Source organism: Gavia stellata, chromosome 8 (genome assembly GCF_030936135.1).
Source record: "Gavia stellata isolate bGavSte3 chromosome 8, bGavSte3.hap2, whole genome shotgun sequence".
In the NCBI taxonomy this organism is placed as follows: domain Eukaryota; kingdom Metazoa; phylum Chordata; class Aves; order Gaviiformes; family Gaviidae; genus Gavia; species Gavia stellata.
In genome coordinates this window covers 35,016,638-35,039,039 of record NC_082601.1, presented here as the reverse complement: position 1 = coordinate 35,039,039, position 22,402 = coordinate 35,016,638, and the positions used below count along the sequence as shown (strand labels likewise).

General features: G+C 38.8%; 1 protein-coding gene across 1 annotated transcript in view; it reads left to right on the top strand.

Annotated features, from left to right (window-relative positions):
- MYO1B (myosin IB) overlaps window positions 1–22,402 on the top strand; it is a 113,720-nt gene that overhangs the window by 72,835 nt on the left and 18,483 nt on the right. Inside the window, exons 14-23 of the mRNA XM_059820790.1 lie at window positions 10,370–10,474; window positions 11,953–12,015; window positions 12,786–12,986; window positions 15,077–15,303; window positions 15,484–15,684; window positions 16,928–17,021; window positions 17,473–17,622; window positions 19,715–19,783; window positions 21,474–21,560; window positions 21,850–21,936. Of these exons, the coding sequence (XP_059676773.1) occupies window positions 10,370–10,474; window positions 11,953–12,015; window positions 12,786–12,986; window positions 15,077–15,303; window positions 15,484–15,684; window positions 16,928–17,021; window positions 17,473–17,622; window positions 19,715–19,783; window positions 21,474–21,560; window positions 21,850–21,936 (1,284 nt within the window). The remainder of the gene's footprint in view (window positions 1–10,369; window positions 10,475–11,952; window positions 12,016–12,785; window positions 12,987–15,076; window positions 15,304–15,483; window positions 15,685–16,927; window positions 17,022–17,472; window positions 17,623–19,714; window positions 19,784–21,473; window positions 21,561–21,849; window positions 21,937–22,402) is intronic.

Sequence of the window (22,402 nt, the reverse complement as noted above, 5' to 3'; positions counted from 1 at the left end):
TTAAACTAGAAATTCAACTGGGGAGAAAAATCAGTAGAAAACATACAATCCTTACCCACCTCCCTACATCCCTCTTGAAAATCCAGGGAGGGTGTTTAAACTGTGTAGAAGGTGGGAATAATCCAGAAAAGAGTAATTATACATGGGAGGGTGGTGTAAGTTTTATTTCAGAAGCATAACATCAAAATATGTGCAAATCAAAATACCTCTATGAAGAGGAAAAACAAAGCTGATACTGGCTCGCTTCAAGGGTTTACTAAGGTAGGTTGTATTGTTTGCGTTAAACATAAGAGCGTATTTATGAAAATATACTGCAAGCAGTCACATGGCTGAATGGAGATCTTGGTGCCAGATCTCTTTGGAGCTGATCCTTGGTGTACCTTTAGAAAGCTGGACACTGGAATGGTACTGCTGGCATCTTCGGGCAGGACTCTTGTTTGCACTAGCTCTTTCTTGTATGTTTGATTAAGGATAAACATGTAGGGTGAGGTGGGAGACCAGAAGCTTGCACTAGCACACAAACCAACTGAGTAATTGTGTTTGTGGGATGGTGTTCCAGAGACGAGGTTGTTTCTCGTGTGTAATTTTCTTCTCTTGTAGGAGTTCAACATCTTAGAAGGTCATAAGTAAGTAGTTGAGTACAGGAGATGTAGTTTTGCAGAAGAAAAATGAAAAAACCAAGGCTCTTTTCACTTACCTTTCATACTGAATTACAATGTAGCTTTCCCAATTCATACAAACTCAAAAGCTTTAAAATAATAGGGGTAGTTATTGTCCACTCCTTTTAAATGCTGAGTATTTGTTCTACTGGAAAAGGTGGGAAAGCTTTGCCTTGTGACTTGAGGATCAAATTCATCAGTACATTCATAGAAGACGTGACTCCTCCTCTCATGAGTTAAGATCTGTGGTAAGAGCACTAGCAAAGCAGCTTGGTTCAGCCTCACAGAAATAATGGAATTATTTCTGAACATTCAAAATGGGAGTCAGGTAGTATGCCGGAAACATACATGGCTTGTACTATGCCATATTTTAATTTAAAGAAGTTTGAAAAAGAAACTTGATTGGTTTAGGTTTCTAGAGGTACCTAGTACAGTTACTGGTATTGGGACTGCATGGCAGTACTGTAATTCAAAGGGTGAATGATAGAAAAACAATCCATTAGAAAATCCTGAATCAGCTGTATTTCCAGTACCGCCCACTTAGCCATCCCTGTGTTTCCAGACAGGTTAATTTTATAATCAGAAATTGCTGCCTTATTCTCAATTGAATCAAAAGCAAAGGTAATTCTTTCAAAGCAAAACAAAATTAATTTTCTGTGTAGCTCTAGTTGGAACAAAAGATGATGTTATGTCATAATCCTTAAATTGAGTAAAATAGTTCTGTAATGAACACTGTATAGGCAAAGTGTAACTGGTCTTGTGGTTGCTTGAATGCATGTCATGTAGTAAGGTTGATTAAGAGGATGCCTGCCAAATATTTTTATGTCGAGTTTTGTAACAAATGATCAAATCTCCCCAAAATTATTAAAGATCTTGAGAAAATGCTTACAAAAACCAATTATTGTTGAGAATTTAAGTAACCACTTGGCAGAAAGCATATTGTTTAAAGTTAATTATATTAAAACAATCAATAAATGAATAAAATTTTAACACTGTACAATACCATAACTCAAGGAAAATTCAATAATGTCTTAAGATTTGTAGTATAAAAAGTATAGTGGAATTTGGAGTGGTTTGCTGTGTGGTACATTTGTAAACACGATGGCTAAACGTTCAAAATATTAGCTGTGGTGTAACTAATGGCAGTAACTACATCCGTCTAATTATAAATTACTTAAAACCTCTGACTAAAAAAGTGCAGTTCCCTTTTGAACCTAATTCTTAAGCCAGATTTTGATTTTCATGTCTGTTCGTGAAGGTTAGAACTAGCATCATCTCTGCAAAGAATGTTTTTTGGCAGAAATGTATTTGAAAGACTTCTTCATCTGTAAACTTGGGCATTTTTCAGACAAACCCAAAAGCTATCCAAGAAAGCAGATTTAAGGACTTGGCTGTCCAAAAATTCAGATTAGGGAATTTAAATCTATTGATAATCCTCAGCCTTTGTGGGTTTGGCAGATGTCAACAGCAAGCTTGGCTAAACAATCCACAAAATAGGTGCTGTAAAGCTGTGTTTATTTTTGAATCCTGCCATGCCCTTTGTGGTAAGCTCTTTTCTGGGACTGAATGTTTTGAAAGTGAAACGCTGAAATTTTGGGGGTCTCTGTGTGAATTGTCTATGGTCAAGGATTTAGGGACTAGGATTAGTGTGAAAATGCAGGCTGCAGGACCAGGTTGGTTGTGTAACGCTGCTGGCGCTTGAGCAATGGATTGAAGCCTAACACTAATTGCTCCAAGGATGTTTATCCACATTTTTGAGCGGCTGCATGCGTAGTCAGTCTGCAGTCTAGACTGTGATTTGAGATGGGGTAGGGATGATGGTTGGTGGCACTGGGAATTTCAGAACCAGCTTGATTGCAGACTTCCTGGGGTAGGTTTAGGGCTGGTCCCATTTTATTCCATGTTTGATTCTGTGTTTTTGAGCAGAAGCGGTTTCCGCATCTCTGCAAAATGTTGGGGTAGGATTGTGGAAGGGGTGGGGTTTAGGAAAAAGAAATGAAGGCTGTAGAAAGCAGATGACTGAGGGCCTGGCAGGTTTCAACAGAGATGAGTGGAAGACTCATGCTGTTCAGTTCAGACGTTTAATTTTCTGTCATGTACGTTTCCTGGGTAGACGAGGGCTAGGGTATGTAAAAATGAATGTCATGGAGCAAGTGTGAATATTTCATCCTGCCTAGTCTTCAGAGATAAAAATGTCTGTCTGCGCTAGTTGGCTTAAAGGCTTTATTCTGAATTTTCAGGCGCCGCTATGTAGCTTCGTATGACAAAGCTAATGATCTGGAGTGCGGTTTTATGAAAGTTAAGGCTGCCAAACAAGGCTTATTCTTGAAATTTGCCAGGCCCTGACAAGACAGTTTGAGAGTGTGAATGCTTTCTGCTCAATCCCTTGGCAGAGCAGTTTGTTCCACGTATTTTAGCCTGACGAGAAGCCGGCATGCGCTGGGGATACAGCTGCAAAAGTAAAGGCTGCAGAAAGAGAGGAACTGTTTCCATTTGGCCCTCAGACATCTGCTGAGGGTTGACCTGAGGTGATGTGAATGCCTTGTCTTTGGGGACAGCATCTGACCAACTCCTTTTGCTCCAGGTACACAAGAACATGCAAAGATGTGGCAGCATCCATCACACTCTGCGTAAAACCCAGCAGCAAATAAAAACACCACCAACAAAAGTGCCAAACAAGCCACCCAGCAGTAAAACCAGGTCCATTTCTCACAGTCTGTGATGCACTTTGATAGTGCTTCTATTTATTTACAGCAATTAACTGGTTTCTTGTGTGTAGAAGTCCCTTGTGGTGATGGAAAGAAGCTTGGCCATATTGCATGTGCTATGTAAACTGTCATCTGGACATGGATAAAATGCCAATATCTTTATTGAGGGAATCTCTTATAATGAAACTGTATTCTTCGTATTTCTATTAACATGTTCATAGTTGTGGTAATTACCTGTTTTTAGAGGGAGATAACCAAATAAGGAGGGGGTAAACATTGACAATACCTTTCTGAGATGTTTAAGGCATGAAAAAATTGTGGAGGTATTTCCACTTTTACCATAAACCTATACGACAGCTCGGTCCAGTTGCTGAATAGTTGCTTTGCCATTTTCTGTCCTGTTCATTACATGAAGGAAATTACAGTTGCAGAGCATGCTGAGCTCTGAGAGATTGCTGCTGGCCCAGAGACTCCCTCCACCCTCCCTCCCAATGATGATTTTACTGGCGAAGGTTCTAGTTATTTGCTAGAAAGACAACTTACTAGAGAAAAAAAAAATATACAGAGAAAATTCTCTTATCAAGATCTTCTTTCATCTTCATCTTCTTTTTTTCTTTTTTTTTCATTCTTTTAGGCTCCAGGGACCCTTTCTTCATGTCTTGACTTTGGCTCTAACTCAGCCATGGATATCTGTTGTTTTGGTAGCTGCCTTAATCTCCAGACCGTAATTTCCAGCTGCCTTTTCTAGGCACTCTACCTTGCAACAGACTTCCTTTTCAAAATTGTTCAACCCTTTTCTGATGCCCATCAGCATATCATATATTGGCAAGCAGCAGTGCCAAAGTGCGTGTACCCAGCCCTCTATTCAATCTGATCACACAGGGCAAAGCCCAGTCTAGTGTGAAAGAGGAGAACTGAATTTTTAATCTATAATTGATCAACTACATCTGCTGGCAAGTGTTATGAAAGAGGGGAGCTTTACAGAGAGGGACCCTTCGTTGGACTCCTAGGTGCTATGGAAATTTTAAAATACAGTTAAAGCAATAATTTCCTTAAGTGATAGAATGCTCAGAAGCAGAGGTGCATCCCAGTAAGTTAATCACCATTTAATTAATCACATAATAATTTAAGTATTTAGAGAGGCTTATTTTGCAAAACGCAGGTTTATGAAGTAAATCCCATTGGCTGGCTATTTTCAGCAGAGGAAATATTGGAAATGCTGGAGCAGATACACACAAATGCTCTACTTCAGGCTGTGAGAATAACGTTTTGCCCTACAGCAGCTATTCTGTCTTAGCAGAGGAATGGATATGATTATATAGGAGGTTCTTGCCTATTTGTAGTTCCTGTTGTTCCAGGACTGTAATTTATCAGGTTGAGTTGTTGAAGTGATTGTACTTGGGTTTCCCCATGGATCACAAATGCATTGTGTGCACCGGATTCACTGTAGTTTCTTGCCCTTTTAACTCCAAATTTGTTTTAGACCTGTGTGTCTGGCCACCACAGCTGAGAGCAAGATGGATTTCAGAGTGCCTGGTTCTCTACCAGTGCCAGTAGCATCAATAAGGACTGAAGCTGGTCGTGCTATGCAAATACGGAAAATGGATAATCCCTGAAGCTTTGGCATATATCTTTCTTGCTTCCATTAGATACACTGAAACGTAGTTTGATTACATATACGTGGAATATTTATAGTTAAATGATATGCTTCTCTGGTTCTTTGCCTCCAGAGATATTTACACAAAAGCACAGTTTATTTTAGTTTACATTAGATATTTTTCAATTAAGTTTAATTACTCGAATGTTTGTATATGTAAACAGAAAAGTAAGGGATAAATATTGATAAAATATCTTCACTAACTTTGGAAAAAAAATTAAAAAATTGTAACAACTGGGTCACATGTAGCTCATTGCTTTCAAAGATAAAAAGTGTCTTTTTTCATTTTCTTTAAATGCACTTTCCCCATTTTGCTGATTTTCATTTTCTAGCAATTATATTTCTCAGTTTCATCTCATGAACTCATATGCTTCTGTGGTCATACATAAAAATCCCTATCCCCAGACACCACAGTAGGATATAAATTAAATTTGCTGGTTGGTTTCACCATTCATTCCACCATTCATCTCAGTGAAGCGAGTATGTTAGTCCTTTATCATCATTACTTCTGCCATCTGGCTTTTTCTCTAGGAGCCTCAGTAGTAGTCTAGGGGCCTGATGGAACTACTTGGGATCACCTGCCTATGTTAGGAGGAGGTCAGAGACTTCTGATGGCCGGAGCTGTGTCGATGGTGAAAAAGGTTACTTTCTGGGCCTGTATGTGTTAGAGAAAAAGCATCAGCAGTCTCTGTATGTCTTTTTCCCCTCCCATACTGATCAAAAAGTTCATTTTAATGGCATTAGTTCTGTTGATTTCAACAGACAGTCTCATGACTTGAAATGTTTAGGTTTTGTTTTAAATTACGCTTTTCCTTTAAATACTTCTCATGTATTTTTTAGCTGTATGTGTTCATATAAGGTATTTGAAAAGGCGTTGCTGAACACCTTTTTGTCAGTGTGGTTGTAGACTGAGCAATTATGTAGATTTTTGAATTGGCTCTCAACAAGAACTGATGTGATGAAAGATTAAGAAGGAAGAGGAAAATATTGAGAAATACCTGGTCATACAGCTGAGTCTCTAGATTTGGATCAACAACATATGCTTGATTTGGGGAAAACAGTGAAGCGGAGAGGATGCAAGAAAATGGAACACTTAAACTAGGACTTTATTAGGCAGGTGGAAGGTAAGAATTTATTCCTACCTACAAGTATGGAAAAGTGTACCCAGTTTTAAGTAGTTATCTTAGTTGCCTCAGTGTCTCTGGAAATCACTGGACCAGTAAGAGACTTTTAGCCTAATTTTATTTTTTTGTCAAAAATACTTTTATTTTCTCTGTTTGCTATTGTTATTTTACTGGTATAACAATGGATAAGGTCAGGAACATCCATATATGTTTTTTCAGATGATTCCATGATACGCATGACTGGAATCTTCCAAAGAAGAAATTAGGTAAAATATTAAGGAACAAAAAATATTTTCCTTAGACTTTCAAGCACCTGTATGTAATTCATGTAATAGCAGTGGTTCAAAACTAGAACTTTTTATCTTTTTGTGGTTGACTCTGACAACCTGAGCAAGTACAATGCCATGATCTGCTTGTGTATATAAGCACTATATTTTTGCAAGGAGTGGAATTTTTTAGAGTTCAAAAACTTGCTATTTATGAAATGCTACCCTGATGCCCAGTAGTCTGAAGGTTGTTAAAGAATAAAGCTCTATGAGCAAGACACCATTATTTGTGAAGTGAAAAATATGGTGAAGTAGGCTTTGATTTTTGTCAGGGAATTTTCCTACTTGTCTAAATTTATCGTTGCACCTGATAAAGGGTTGGGAGGATAAGCTGAGGGTGGTTGGTTGATCTGTATCTATAAATTTGACATTACCTTAAGCCTATCTCAAGTTACATTCTGTTTCCCAGCACCTTTAATTTAATTTGAGAGACTGAGTGTTTTTTTCTTCCCCAAAGGTTATATTTTGTACTCCACAGTGATTTCAAAGGGATAGTTTGAAATGCTGTTGTAAAAATGCAGGGATTGAAGTGATGCTTTCAACATTAAAATAGCAGAATTACAGCCTGGAAGAGAAGCTGACACTTTGAAAGTTCTTGTTTTCAATATTTTTTTTCCTAAAATTTCCTGGAATATTTGAATTTACTAACTCTTCCTGAAATTTTGGCCCTGACCGTGCTGCTTCTGTGTTGGTCAGAACCCTTTCTCTCGCTTAATGTGAACAGTCAGTGTAAGGAGCAAGTACAGCCTCTGACGGCTGGATCATTCCAGCCCATTTCTCCTGAATGGATTTAGTGATGTGCTATCACTGATATTAACCATTCTCTATTGCCTTTTAAAAAATATGTCAGATGTCCTTTAGATCCCTTCTAGTTCTGTCATATTAATTTCTAGGAGCCTTCATTAAAATATTGGGGGACAATTCATTTGTGAGAATTTGTCTATGCTTTGTGAAGCATTCACATAATTAAAAATTATACAATAAGGGAGAATAAATTCACAATCTCTGTTGCCTTGCCCAGAGATAAACACTCTAATTGGTTTTTCATACAGTGTTTCTTAAAACCTGTAAAGGGAAATGCCACTTTCTGAAGTGTATTTAATTTACCGAATGTCTTCTGGTCTGTTCAGAGTTAAGTGTTCTGAGAATTTCAGTAATTCCAAACATTTTTCCTCATTTTCTTTGCTGTAATTAACTGTTAGCCTTTTGCTCTGTATCATACATAAAGAACAAAATCCCCACTGCTCTTCAATGACTTTTTTCCTGGAATAGCAATTTTTGGTGGCTTGGCAATGTCAAATAGGATTTCATAGCTTAAAGTGAGTGATTTGTGAAGAACTCTGTGGATTTTGGCTTGCCTTTCTTTGGCAAACCATAAATATCACAGATACACAGCAAATCAGGAAAGCATCTAGCAATTACTTTAATATATTGTTAATGACCTTTTAGTTAGATGGTTTAGCTGGATTTGCAGTTCAGTTTCCATCCTCTCTTGAAGACAAAGACTGTATAATATGTGAGCGAAAAGTCCTGCAGTCCTTGTAATCGGAATAACGTGGTCTTTTGGAGAAAGTCTTTCTGCGGGGGGTGGCATGTGCCTTGCAGCAGGATGCAGAGTATGTTTTATCCTTCCTCTTTGCCAAGGTGATGTGTCAGTTGGGGTCCTTTTACTTCAAACTTAATATATCTGAAGTGATGGCCTTATCTGAACGTGTCAAATAAACTTTTACTCATTCTTCCTCCAGTACTCTCTCTTCCTTCCCCCATTCTCCCCTCCCTTTACTGAGATGTGTCTAACAAAGGCTGTATATATGGCTTTTTGAGACAAAAGATACATGGTGATTTAAAGATGTGACAATGCAAGAATGCTGTTCTGTGTTACACTCTGATGTGCCTCAATCCCTTGGTTTATTTGATGATTTTTGCATAGAACCTAAAGATACATTCATCTACGAAGAAGTAATACATAACATTTATGTAGTACTTCACCTTTTCAGTGACATACAAATATGAGTCTGATAAAAAGACTGATATACTTGGTACACCACATAAATGCTAATAGATGTATTATATTCTGTGTTGTTATGGAAGTAGTATAAGTACTGACTGCAGTTTGTGTAATTTCTTTTTGCAACAGAATGCAGTAAGTATGACTTGTTTGCAGTGCTGATTTTGATGCATGCCAAATTTTAACTTTCTCATCTAGAGCTATGCAAGTTTTGCAATCTCTCATTGATAATTGCAGTCGGTGTGAGGGGCACAGTTTGATGTGGCTGAGAAAATCTGGTGATCAGCTATGATTTTGCTTTACCTAAAACTAAAATGATAGAAGTAATCTGTGCTACCTCAATATTTTCTAATCTGCTTGTGTGTTCTTAATCTCATTTTAGCAACCAGATCCTTAATTTAAAACATTTAAGTGATTGCAGTTGCCCTTAGTCATAAAAATTTTATCACCATAACTTCAGTTTCACAGGTATTGTATCACAGGCTTATCTGATAGTGTTAAAAGGCATAGTGGTTTATTCTGCAAATTTTCAGGCTTTCTAAATAACCAAAGTGTTCTTGAAGGCTAGTAATTAAGAAAGAAAGAAGAAAAAAAAAGAAGGACGAGGGGGAGGGGAGGGACACCCACAACTACAAAGCCGAAAAGAAAAGACCAGCAGCAGATATACAGAATTCCTTTTGATTGCAGTTATTTCTGCAGATGCATGTAGGGAATTCTTACAGTATTAATGACTCTTTCAAGCACTGGAGAAAAACCAGTGAAGCTGCTGTTCCCCTTTCCTTTGAAAGGGGCATTTTAAACCGGTCCTCAGAATGGGCACCTGGCCTCCAAACCGCACTCCTTTAAGATAATGGAGATGAAGTGGTGAACCACAGTTTTTATGCTGTGGTCCTGGCCCCGGTGATGTCGCAGTAAAACTTCAGTTGACTTGCGTGCAAGGGCTTTGCCTGTGGTATTTAGGGGCTTGCAGCAGCCATCGTTTCTGATGCTGACGTGTGTCCTTCTGGAAGCGTGCTGCTGTAATGTCGCAGCCCTGCTCCTGCAGCACTCCTGCCATGCAGCGGTGATGGAGTAGGCTGCCCTGGCTGCAGTCGCTGAGCAGCCTTCCTACCGCTCCTTCTGGGGTCTGCTCCGTTCCCTGCTCCCTTCTGCAAAGGGTCACACGCGTGCTTGCTCCCTAACACAGTTTTATACCAGTTAGCCTTTTAAAGGATTTTTGGTTGATAAAGTTCTTCCAATTCCCATCATTTCATAGGGCAATTGCATAGGCAGTTCGTTGGCAGGGAGGAGGTGGGTTGACCTCTGGAGTCAATAATCACAGAATCACTACGGTTGGAAAAGACCTGTAAGATCACCAAGTCCAACCATCAACCGACACCATTAAATCTCTTAGCCCAGGCTCCACTGCAACCAGAATAGCAGCTTGGGCCTCAGTCTGTAGTGAAATAGGATACTTTATTTGCCACTGAGTGATCCTGACTGGAAAAGAGTTCATGCTTCCTTCATAATTTTATTTACCAGAATCTGCAGGAGACTACATTTTACACATGGGGACAGATTAGTGCAGGCAAAACTTTTCTTTGTGTATTCCCTGACACCACAGGCCTCCTTATGACTTGTCCCAAGGAATCGATACAGAGGCATCCCGAATATAAACCTATAGAGGTTTTGTCCCTCCCAGTGGAGAAAGCCTCAGGGAAGGATTTGATCTAAAATTTCCAAACTAATCTCACTCTCAATAAAATATTACTCAAACCATCACATCGCAAAGCTGGAAGGAGTAGTTAATAAAGTGGCTTGTTGACTTGCAGCTGCTGCAGTAACTTACTCCAGCTGAGTTCCAGGGTGTTTACACAACAGCAAATGCAAACATGTTTTATCTGACAGGACAACAGCTTTGAGCAATTCATTATCAACTACTGTAATGAGAAGTTGCAGCAGATCTTCATTGAACTTACCCTCAAAGAAGAGCAGGAGGAATACATCCGAGAGGTAATACTTAATGGATCTTTCCTTATCCTCTCCTCTTCCCGTTGTCCCTGTAAAGGTGCTTAGGCATGCATACTGGATCGCCTTTTCAGGGAACAGAGTCACTTTTTGACCACAGGCCTGGCATGGGGCATGCTTGTGTAGGACTGTGTGGTAGTTATAACTGAACAAAAAAAGCCGGTTTTGGTTTTGTTTCACGTTACGAGTTGTCCAGGTATAAACCAGACCCAACTCTCATTCATTGGCAACGATGACTGGCAGTTCTGAGCAAGGGCTGATTAATTTATTAGAAGACTAATATTGCCATTACCCTACAGCCTGTGTTTTGGATTACACAGTAGCATCTGGGATACACCCCAACAGCGGCCACAGCTAATCCTGTTTGAAAAGGGAATTGGGTGGATGAAAAAATAGCGTGTGAGATGAAAGAAACTACAAACAGATTTTTCGTTCTAGTTTTCTTTCAGTTAAGTATTGAAGGGAGTTGTGTGAGCTTTATGGGTAGATTTAAGATGTGCTTTGGAGCCCAGACTCTGGTGTTTGTTATTCTGTGAGTGTACGTCGAGTTAAAGTTTTAATAGGTTTTAGCAGTACTGCCCATGATATACAGAGCTCAGACAAAATACCAGCTCACAGCTGTAGCAACTGGCATACGCTGTCCACACTCAAATTGGATGATACCATTTTGCTGGGTAAACATTTTTAAAAATTGAATAAAGTTCCTGCCTTATAATCCTGAGGATAATACGAAGTTTGGGCATGTCTTTTTTCTTTTTGCGTTCAGCGGTGAAACTCTTGAAATGTCATTACTGCAGTTTGCTTCTTGAATGGTATTTCAAACACTCTGCAAAGATGAAACTGTAAGATGTACCGCAGAATGCAAATTAAGAATGAAATCAGTGTTTTCTTTTTCCAGTCCTTTGCCCTACCAGTGTTACCTCCTGATGCACTGGCATCTCATCCTGGAAATTTTGTTGCTGATATTTGAAAAAATTAGGATGTTGGGAATACCTGAACAGCAGCCAGACTGTGGATTTTTCAGATTATTTCATCTAAATTTAGCCCTCTTTCTTGCTCCCATTGAAAAGCCCCCAACAACTAAGAGCTTAGAAATGTTGGTCCCAGATGCTTGCAGTGAAACGGGCTCATTTCCTTGTAACGGGCGGGAGCGTGGGCAGAGCAGTGCTGGGGGGGCGGGAGGAGCCTGGCGGGGGGCCAGCGGAGTGCATGGGAAGCTGACACGGGTGGGGGAAAGGAATGGAGAGTGGGCTTGGCAGCTGCTCAAGGACACTCATTTTGCACAGATAATGTTAGTAGTAGATGATTGCATTTCTTTCTTAATAAATAAAATGTTGGTAAGCCTGTAGAATTAAATTTGGAAGTAGTATCTTAGTTAACTGGAATAGAATTTAAATTGCCTAGAGGAAAAGCTCCCTCGATTGTTTTCCTGTTCATACATTTTTATTTTTTTTTTCTTCTAGGGGATTGAATGGACTCATATTGAGTATTTCAACAATGCTATAATTTGTGACCTAATAGAAAATGTAAGTTATAGTCAAGAATCTCTCTGAATAATTTTTTATTGCATGGATTGAATTTAGCTGTAAAGTCTGTACGCATTCTCACCCACTTTGATTTTATAAAACAAATACAATCATTGTATTAGTTATCTTATTTTGTATGGTAAAAGTTTATTTTACTAAAAAAATATTTTTTATAAGGCTACATGTTACTTTGTTAGAAATGTTCAGCAGCACCTACACAAAACAAAAGAATACAAACAACCCTTAAATGTTTACATTCAGGGCTGTTTTCAATAGCAGATATCACATGCTGCATTGTAAATAACATTTCTTTTTATATGGAAACTAGAAAACTCTATGACTTGTTACTGAATGTGTTAGGTACAGAAAGTACTTGTATCTAATAAGAGGACTTTCTATGGACTTAGCGCAGCAAGAAAGATAAAACTCCTTAACAATTGGAAAAGAACAGTTTTTAACCATTAACATAAAATGTATGCTGGTTTTACCCATAAACTGGCTACTTTCAGTTAAGTTGGAGTTTCTACAATCTGAGTAAACGACACAAAATTCCACATGAAGATCAAGATTTGGATCTCTGAAGTAGTCTTTCAAAAACGCAGATACTAAGAATCTGTTGGAAATGGGGATGAGAAAAAGAGCCAAACTTTGTGATGGCTTGATGGTTTTTCTGGGTAGCAGAAGTCTAATAGGAGAGAGCAGTCTCCTTTTTATGCCTTGATGGAACTGTGATGGAAACAAACACTAAAGCTTTTGTCTTGAAACTTCAGAACCAAACTGGAATCCTGGCCATGCTAGACGAAGAATGCCTGAGACCAGGAACTGTTACTGATGACACCTTTTTAGAAAAACTGAACCAAGTCTGTGCCACTCACCAGCATTTTGAGAGCAGGATGAGCAAGTGCTCCCGGTTCCTCAACGACACCTCCTTGCCCCACAGCTGCTTCAGGATTCAGCATTACGCTGGCAAGGTACCTGGTGAAGCAGGGAGTACGCAGTGTTCGGAGGGTGTTGTACCTGTGTGAAGCCTAGGTTTGGTACAGTGGGGAGGCTCTTCGTCCCTTAAATGGTGTTACAGTAATGGAGGATTGCTTGAGTCAATAGTTGATCAAAAAATCCAGACCTGTCTTAATCTTTTCCGTCTTAAGCCTAAGATTGTGATTTGGGCTGGAGGGTTTTCAGAGGTTACGCTGCTATAGTTGAAATCAAGGGCAGTACTCCTTTCAGCAGAGGAGAAAGATGTCCCGTGTGCTTTGGTGGTGAACTGCTTCTGCTGCTAGGTCTCTGGAAACAAAAATGTTTAAAATGACAAAAATTCACACACATCTAAAAGCAAGATATTTTGGAAAACATGTTCTTTGTCACTGAACTAGCTGAAGTCCTTAGTCATGTTGATGAGAAAGTGGAGTTTTTGTACATTTGAAGGAACTGAGTTTATTTTGACAGCCTGTGTGTTTAAGCAGATGGAAAAGAAAGCTATACAGAGGGCTTGCAAATGTATTTGCTTTTTACAACATAAGCAGTATGAATAAATACAAGTCTGATAGTTTTTGATGTATAAGTCAGTATGAGTTTTTATTAATGAAAATCAAAATCATTAAATTTGTAAAAAGAAGACAACTTATTTAAAAATAAGCATTACGGGTTGAAACTTTGCCTCTTGTTTGAATCTGCTGGACTATTAGTTTCACAGAGTAATGAATATTTGGGAAGTGTTTCATTTTGCTAGGACTGTTTAATACTTCCCTATTTTTCGACGTTTTCTCAATCTTACAATTTTGAATAACTTGATAATTTGTTCATTCAGAATAGTTCTGGAAATGTCATACTTTTAGCCTTTGAGGCAGCCATTCATTAACTTTACGTTACGTATTTGCTGAGAATATTTTGTAATTGCATATAATCTGTCAGTGATTAATACTTAGATACATGTTTGGTTCTCCAAATTCAAAGTGAATTGAAAATACCCCAGTGCTTTGAGAAGGACTGCAAACAGAGTGTGTCTTAGCAGGCAGGGGGGGGTCTTCGATTGTTATTGGCATTCGCTTACCCAGTAGAGCAGTCAGTGAATTCCTCCTATTTTAGGAGGAATGTTGTTTTTCCATCCTCAGCTGAGAACATTTTGATCTAGTCACTGGACAACAAAAGTTTCATTCTGCTTTTATGAAATATAAGCAAGTTCAATGAACAGGTTTTTTTCAGTAGTGGCATTTACCACACCTGTCAGAAACAGAAACATGTACTCCAAAGAAAAATGCCGCCTGAGTTCCCAGTGACTTGCTGTTGTGTAAAATATGGCTATGTCAGTATTAGTTTTATTCAGTATTCTGTGTACATAGTACATGTCTACAAAGAATTGAGAAATCATGAAGCTGAAGAATCTGTATTACCAGCCGGATGACTTGTCACAATTAATCAAACTAAATTCCCTACCCCCAAAAATTAAAAAAGCCAGTAGCAATCTGAGATCTACATGAAGTTCCCCTGGATGCCTCCTGCGTCTTCAGCTGCAGGTCAGAGCTTTGCATTCATGCTTGTTGTTGTTGGACTGTTTTCCTGGTAAAAGTCCTTTCAAGTAACAGTCTCCTGTGGACTACACAGATAGCTGCTTGCTGCTGCAATATCAAGAGGTGATATTTCCTATCTTGTTTTAGTTAGGCAAATAATGTAAGCATTAGTACTTCGAAGGGAAAGGGTATTTTTGCTGTTGTGATTCAAAAGAGAGGGAGAAAACCTTTTTTCCGCCACAAAAGGATTGTTTTGGAGTATTGGCAAGCAGTGGTATATCAGAATTATCACGGAAGAAGAGTTTTTTCCATTTCAGAAACCAGAATTGATCAGCACAAGGAACTGTTAGCAGTGTGAGAAAATGCATCTTTCTCAGGAATCGTGTTCACAGAACAAAAAGTCTTCCAAATGTCAAATTTAAAAGGAAAGCCGAATGTCTTTCATTTGTTTGGATAGTGAGAAAGAAGGAGAAATCAATTTCTTCGTTCAATTTTGAACTGGCCTATGTTATAGTTCAAAACATGCTCTGATGAGACTCTTCTGTATTGTTCAGGTTATGTACCAGGTGGAAGGATTTGTTGACAAAAATAATGACCTTCTGTACCGTGACCTCTCCCAGGCCATGTGGAAGGCCAGTCACTCTCTCATCAAAGCGTTGTTCCCAGAAGGTAACCCCGCTAAGATCAACCTAAAGAGACCACTGACGGCAGGTTCACAGTTCAAGGCTTCGGTTGCTACCCTGATGAAAAATCTTCAGACAAAAAATCCAAACTACATCAGGTAAACTACCTGTGGCAAAGCTTTGGTGAATTTACGTTTGCCGATGTTTAAAACAAACAAACAAACAAAAAACCTTGATATCCAAGGATAAACTATTGAAATCTGTGGTTTAACTCACAATAATAGTTGTTGACATGCACAGTGCTGCAAACAAGTGTCCATGTTCGTTTCCCTTTCCAGGTGCATCAAACCCAATGACAAGAAGGCTGCACACATTTTCAATGACGCCCTGGTGTGCCACCAGATCCGCTACCTCGGTCTTCTGGAGAACGTCCGGGTCAGAAGGGCAGGTTATGCGTTCAGGCAGGCGTACGAGCCTTGCCTGGAAAGGTACAAAATGCTGTGTAAGCAGACGTGGCCCCACTGGAGAGGGCCAGCCAGGTAGGAAAACATCAGTATTCTTACCTGTCCCCTTCCAGTGATTGAATTTACTCTCTCCCACATGTTCAGATTTTCTTTTTTTTTAATTTAATGAACTTTCAAGTATTTCAAAAGTTAATTATTAACCAAGCCAGTGTGGCTCAAGTGTTTTACTTGTTCGTTGTTCCTTAGCACCTTGTTCCAGATTTTGGATGAGTTCATTCACTGGGAAACCTATACTTTTCAGTAGGCTAAAAACTACAGTTTCTTGGCAAAGGAAATTATTTTAGTGATGAACTAAGCTACTAATGGATTTTTCATGTGAGCAAGGAGAGCCTGTAGTTTTTAGAATGTATTGGACCTGAAAGAAAGTGGGGGGCGGGGGAGAGAGAGATATACTGGAGTGGAATCAAAATGACAAGGAGGTCTGAAATGATCAGGACTTTTATCTTTAATAACCAACTTTCAAAGTGTAGGAACACCCATTTCTTTGCAGACAGTCACACAATCTTCCTCTGTCCCTTCAAGAATAATTTTACATAATAAGTGGTGAACAACTGTAAGATAATACCTCTTGCAAATCAATTGTATGAAATATGTAATTTTAAATTGCATAGTATTCATGTGTATTTTTACAGATGACGTCTTAGGTAGGCAAATGAGCTTCTCTTAATTCTTATTACATGTGGCCACCAATAGTATGATTTAAATTTCTTTCACAATAGATTAATATCTTTAGCTACAATTTAAATCGTTAGGTTATCAAGATAATGGTGGAAGTGCAGTACTGATAACAATAGCATTGTTAACAATCCTCACAAAATTCTATGCAATTCCTGTCTTTTTTGTTGAAGTTTATAAAATGCAGTTGGTAGAGTGTGGAACATTAGCATTTGTCAAACTCATCAGTCTTTGTTTCCCATTTTGACATTAGTGTGACAGCCCTTCCTTTTTTCTTTTCTTTTTTTTTTAAAGTAAAATCATTATAGATGTAAGAAGAAAAAATAGGCCATTGCTGATGATGTTAAATAAAAATTGCTCTTTTTTCATCAAATTATTCTGAATCTTTACAGTGATTATTCTTGCCTTTAGCTAAATAACCAGTGAGTAAATGAGTTAGGTTTTCAATCTTCTTATGTCAAGCACTATTTAGGAATTTAAAATATGCATTCATATACTTTTCATAAATTAATCTGTGAATATATAGACTAGGAAGTTTTAGAGCTGGGGGTCATGTTTGTTAAGCTCATTTACTTCTTACTAGGGCTGGAGTAGATGTACTGTTTAATGAATTGGAAATCCCTGAAGAAGAATTTTCATTTGGTAGATCAAAGATATTCATCCGCAACCCAAGAACGGTAAGTGAAAAATGTCTTCCCCTGCAAAATCAAACCACCTTTCACAAGGATAGCCTGTTACGAACTCCGTAATTCACTAGCTGGTTACTACAGCTTGTTCTAGATACAGTGCTTTGATACAGTTACATTGCTGTGGAATATAGCATTAGAAAAAGGCACTTTTTAATGTTAGACCCATTAAATTTGGTGTGAATCAAGACTCTACAATAACTGTCAGCCTGAATTTAACGTAACTTTCGTGCACTGACTTGTGGCAACATATCTACCACAAACCCTGTTGACGTATCTGCCTACAGCTCTGGAGATGAATAAACCAAAAAGTGTCTGAAGGGGGATTTGAATAAAGGAGAGATTTCTCTTACAATAGCTGTGCTTATGGGTGTTTTGGTCTTTTCTCCCCTATTGTTTTTCTTCTGACGTCAAACAAAACCCTAAAAAAACCCACACCCAGCTCTTCAAACTAGAAGATCTGAGGAAGCAGCGGTTGGAGGACTTGGCTACTCTAATTGGGAAGATTTATAGAGGTTGGAAGTGCCGCACACGCTTCTTGTTAATGAAAAAAAGCCAGATTGTGATTGCTTCCTGGTACAGGAGATATGCAGTAAGATAATATCCTTACTAAATGGGGGGTTCTCTTTGTTGTTTAGTATGTTTTTTCATATAACCCTCATATGATATTTTTCCTTAATACGTATGGAGAAGTGTTGAAAGAACTCAGTTTTATATTAGTACTTAAGTACCAAAAATGTGAATAAAAGAAAATTTAGTTCCTAGAGACCACTATTAAGTATTTACTTTGTGCTTATGCTTAAATAATTAAAAAGCTCACCAGAGTCCTTTAGCTCTGGGAGAGCAGGATTTTGTGGCCCAGCTGGGAAGAGTCTTTTTCATTCAGCTAAAATGCTGTGCTGCCTAGATCTTAGAGTGCTCTCAAAACATATGGTTAATATGTAAAAAATGTTCGGTAATATACATGTGCAATTCTGTGGAATTCAGTCATTCCTAAGGCTTTTTGTATTTTTGCCTTATTTGGAACCTTTGCATTTGAGGCTCAAGAATGCTACTTGGGAGGATCCCAGGGATTTATTTTAATTATAGCTCATAAGGCTTGCAGTTCAGTAGTTGTTATTGATACAGTTCTAAAATAGTTTCAAATCTGTTTGTAGACTGGGTATTCTGTGTCATGAACTGAACAGTACTGTTATATGACTCTTTCATGTCTTTTCACCAGTTATTGTGTGCATATTGGAAAGCTTGATAAAATATATGATATGGAAAGAAAGCATCTTCTTAAACTGCAAGTTGCAGAATTGACAATCACTGTTTTTCAGTTGACAAGCACTTCTGTTTATCATCTTGAAAGCTGTCAGTGTTTGATTCAGTTATCTTGGATAATTAGAGAAAAGTATGGATAATTCAGAAAAAAGTATGAATCAATGTTTTTTCACTGTAATAACTCTTATCTCTGACCTTCTGTGATTGAATGCACTGTTTCTACAAACAGCATCATTACAGAATTGCATTGTGCCCATATGGCTTCATTATGAACTCATACAATCTTAATGAATTAAAAATGGAGTTACCACAGCTAGATTGGCACAACTTTTAATATAAAGATATGAAAACAAATACGTGACCAAGTTCACATCATTGTTGATTTCTTAACTGTAGATCTTTATCGGTTCACTGGTGAAACACGGCAGCAATTGTCTTTGAATGCAGGATGAAGTCATAGCAAGACCCTCAGAATTAAGGGTGATGATAGCGATATTTCTTCAGCCTCTTCATGTAGATGGAGGGCACCATTCTCCTAACCCAGCATGACTGTTAGGCACTGTGATTTGGAAGGTTTCATAAGGAATCCCTTGCGTGAACAAAGCCTTTTGACAACTCCTTGTGCTGGAGGCTTGGCTAAAGGATCTGCAGACACTCATCTGTCTGTTCCCTTGCAAGGCATGACGGACATCAGTCATGGCATGAATGTGGCCTAGAGGGGAGTCTTCCTAGCTTTCTCACAGAGATGTTCACTGTAATCGAGTGGGCTGAATGTGAAGCCTAAGGGCCTTGTTGCAAAGTCTGTCAACTGTTGTACACTTAGTATTATACTAACCACTGGTCTACTGGAGAACTGAGCTTTTTAGAAGGAAAATGCTCGGCTGTCCAGGAAATTTATTGTTCAAACCAGCATACTTGGATAATATTCCAACATGTCATTCAGGAATCCATGGGTTTTCTTTTTTTCCTGTTCCTAAATTATCATCAGCATTTGGTATTATAAAGAGACTGCGGTAATAGGAACAGCACAAGTGTTATGAAAAGATGGTAAAAAGCTTAGCCAACAAACCTGAGCATTTGTGGTGGTTTGTCTGCTACTCTGTTGGTGGGAAAGACAAATAAAGCTATTACTGTTAGTATTTAATCCATGTCACGTTTGTGCTGCTGACCATGAACTTAGTGTTTCTGTAAACACAGAGCGACATTGTCTGTGCAGCATTGTTGATGTGCTTTGTTTCCCCTGGAGTTGAACACAGAATCTACACTCTGATCTGCTTGGTCAAAAATTGTTCACTTTTTACATTTAGGGCTTGTATCCTCAATCATATGTTCAAATGTTAGTGGTGAAAGTTTTATTATACAATATTTTACAATTGCAATATTCTGTCCTAAGCATCACGTATTTATTTCCAATACAGCAACAAAAAAAGTATCAGAAGATAAAGAGCTCGGCTATTATAGTACAGTCTTACATCAGAGGATGGAAGGTGAGTTTCCTGTTACTGCAGCTATGTCTGCATGGTGAGGTAAGGAGCAGGTCAGAAAAGACAAACCTTCTGTCCACTGAGCTGTGGCTGTGCTGTAGCCATTGTTGAACACTTGTGTTTGCCATAAAAGAGGTGAGTTTGGGATATCTGCTTGTAGCCTGGGCTCTAAATCCCTGCAAACAGTGTGAGTGGAAGGCTGGGACCATGCTAAACTACTGGGTTATCCTTGGGGCATCTTCTGCCAGAGAATTTGGAGAGAGGTGTCCTCTTTAGATGGGCCCCATCTTTACAGTGGGCTTCAGGACTGGAGTGTGAATGAGTGAGTGTGGTGTTCAGAGCAGATCTAGGTACACGCTAACCAGGCAGCCCAGCAGCTCGAGAGCGGGATGGTCCGGGACTCTGCCCGTGGGCTTATGAAAACTGTAACAATGGACTGATGTGGAAGAAATGAGTTGCGGTTGACTGTTATTTTATGGTTAACGGGATTCTCAAAGAATCAACAAAATTGAAAGCAGGCTTAAAATAAAGAGTTTGGGTCACCTGGGCAGTATGTTACTTGGGTTAAGTCTTCAACTCTCCTCTGGGAATTAAGCAGAGGGGTGAAGGTGTGCTGTACTCAACTTGTGTTGAGCGAGTACTTTATTGCTGTTTGCTTGTCCTCTGCCTCAATTTGCTACAACTTTGCTTCTTCTCTGAGAGGTTTGTACTTCGTGAAGGGATAATCCTTCAGCCATAGTAGAGACTTAAGGAGTGATGCTGTAATAAGAGATAAAAATGAGGTTAACAGCTCACATGAAAGCAGCCACAGCGCTTAAAGTAACTACTGCTGTCCAGCTTCAGAAAAAATGTCCCTGGGCTCTGCTGTTTTCTTACTAACCTTTCTCCACCCCACTAAATGTGGCTTTCTCCTCTATTTAGGGAAGAGAGAAGTGCCTTTAATTCTGGAGTCGGTTCCCTTCCTGTCAGACAGGGAAGGAAGGGGCTGCAGTTACTAGCTATAGGTGCTACCAGCCCTCTTTTGCCCAGGTTTTAAAGTTTGCCAGCAATAAGCTAGCGTAATTTGATTTTACTGTTTTTCTTTATTTTTACTTTGTCTTCATTATTTTGTTTAAATGAGTTAAAAGCATCCTTTGAGTCTAACTATTGACGTGCTGTCTTTTCCCATGAGAGTTATTTGAAGAAAATTGGGTAAAAACATCATCTCGTCTTGAGTTATGGTTTTCTGTTTGTCATTGGAGAACGCACTCTTTTGTGGTAGCACTGCTGTGGATAAAAGCCTGGTATGACAGCAGCCTTAAGTGTGACCTAAAGCCAGGCAATTTATTTGTGATTTATTCTTTATTGCAGTCTAAATGGGTAAGACATATACTGTGTGGAGGAAAAGTATTGTTGCCATTTTACAGATGGACATATAGCTATCTCAGGTGATGCAGAAAATCTGGGAGAAAACTAAACATTGAACTAAGATCCCCTGAACTGCCAGTCCCAAGCTCTCACTTGTGCACAGAATCCTGCCTGGAACAGCGAATGTTAGGCTACATAGCATTTATGAATTTATTTGCTTGGGGATTTGGAGGCATTGTGGCTTTTTGGTTTTGCCTAGGTTTACAGGTTGCAGTGCCTTAGTTTAAAATCATTAAGAAATTATAGTTATTTATTTGAACAACATAATGTTTTCAATTGCTTACAGGCTCGGAAACTTCTTCGGGAACTTAAGCATCAGAAGCGTTGTAATGAGGCTGCCACAATAATTGCCGCTTATTGGCATGGTACCCAGGTAAGAAAATGGCAACAAATTGTGCACTTAATTGTCTCTACATAGAATGAAGAAGGCCCTTCAGGATAGAATCATCTGGGAATATTTTCAGTGTCTTCAACTACTGATTTTTATGTTTCTCTTTGCTGCTAACATGTTTTAGCTGGTGCAATCTGGGAAGCTGGGACACGCTTTAATATTTGCTGTTTGTAGTGAATGGTTTCTTTCTTTCTTTCTTGCACCATTGGGAACTTGCAGTAACCTTTTCTTTCCTAAGCTTTTCTATATCCCATTTTCAAATGCATCACAGGCGCGAAGGGAACTGAGACGACTGAAGGAGGAGGCTAGAAATAAACATGCTATTGCTGTTATTTGGGCTTACTGGCTTGGATATAAGGTACTTCATGCACATACCACATGCCCCCCTTCATTACCCAACAATATCAACATTTAATCAGTAGTAAATAGTGAGAATTAATGACTAATACAATTGACTTTAAAATAATAGAGCATGATCATTGATTCCTTCCATTTCCATTCACGCCACACTTAATAAATCTGACAACATTCTGTATGTCAGTTTTTTGTAGAGTAGGAAATTCTTTGCATGGCAGCCAAGTAGTGATTTGCACTAACAAGCCGTTAGACTAGATTAAAAATGACTAGACTACAGTATTCTTGAATTAGGAAGTGCATTTAACTACGTGTAAATATGCAAAGCATGGTTTGCGGGGGGAGAGAAGGTTGGGGTTTTTTGGTGTGGGTTTTTTTCCCCTCTAACAAGTGCTTTCAGTGACACTATATTAGTGATCCAATTGAGATTTTCACCAGGCTGTATATTCTGCAACCCGGGCATTTACAGG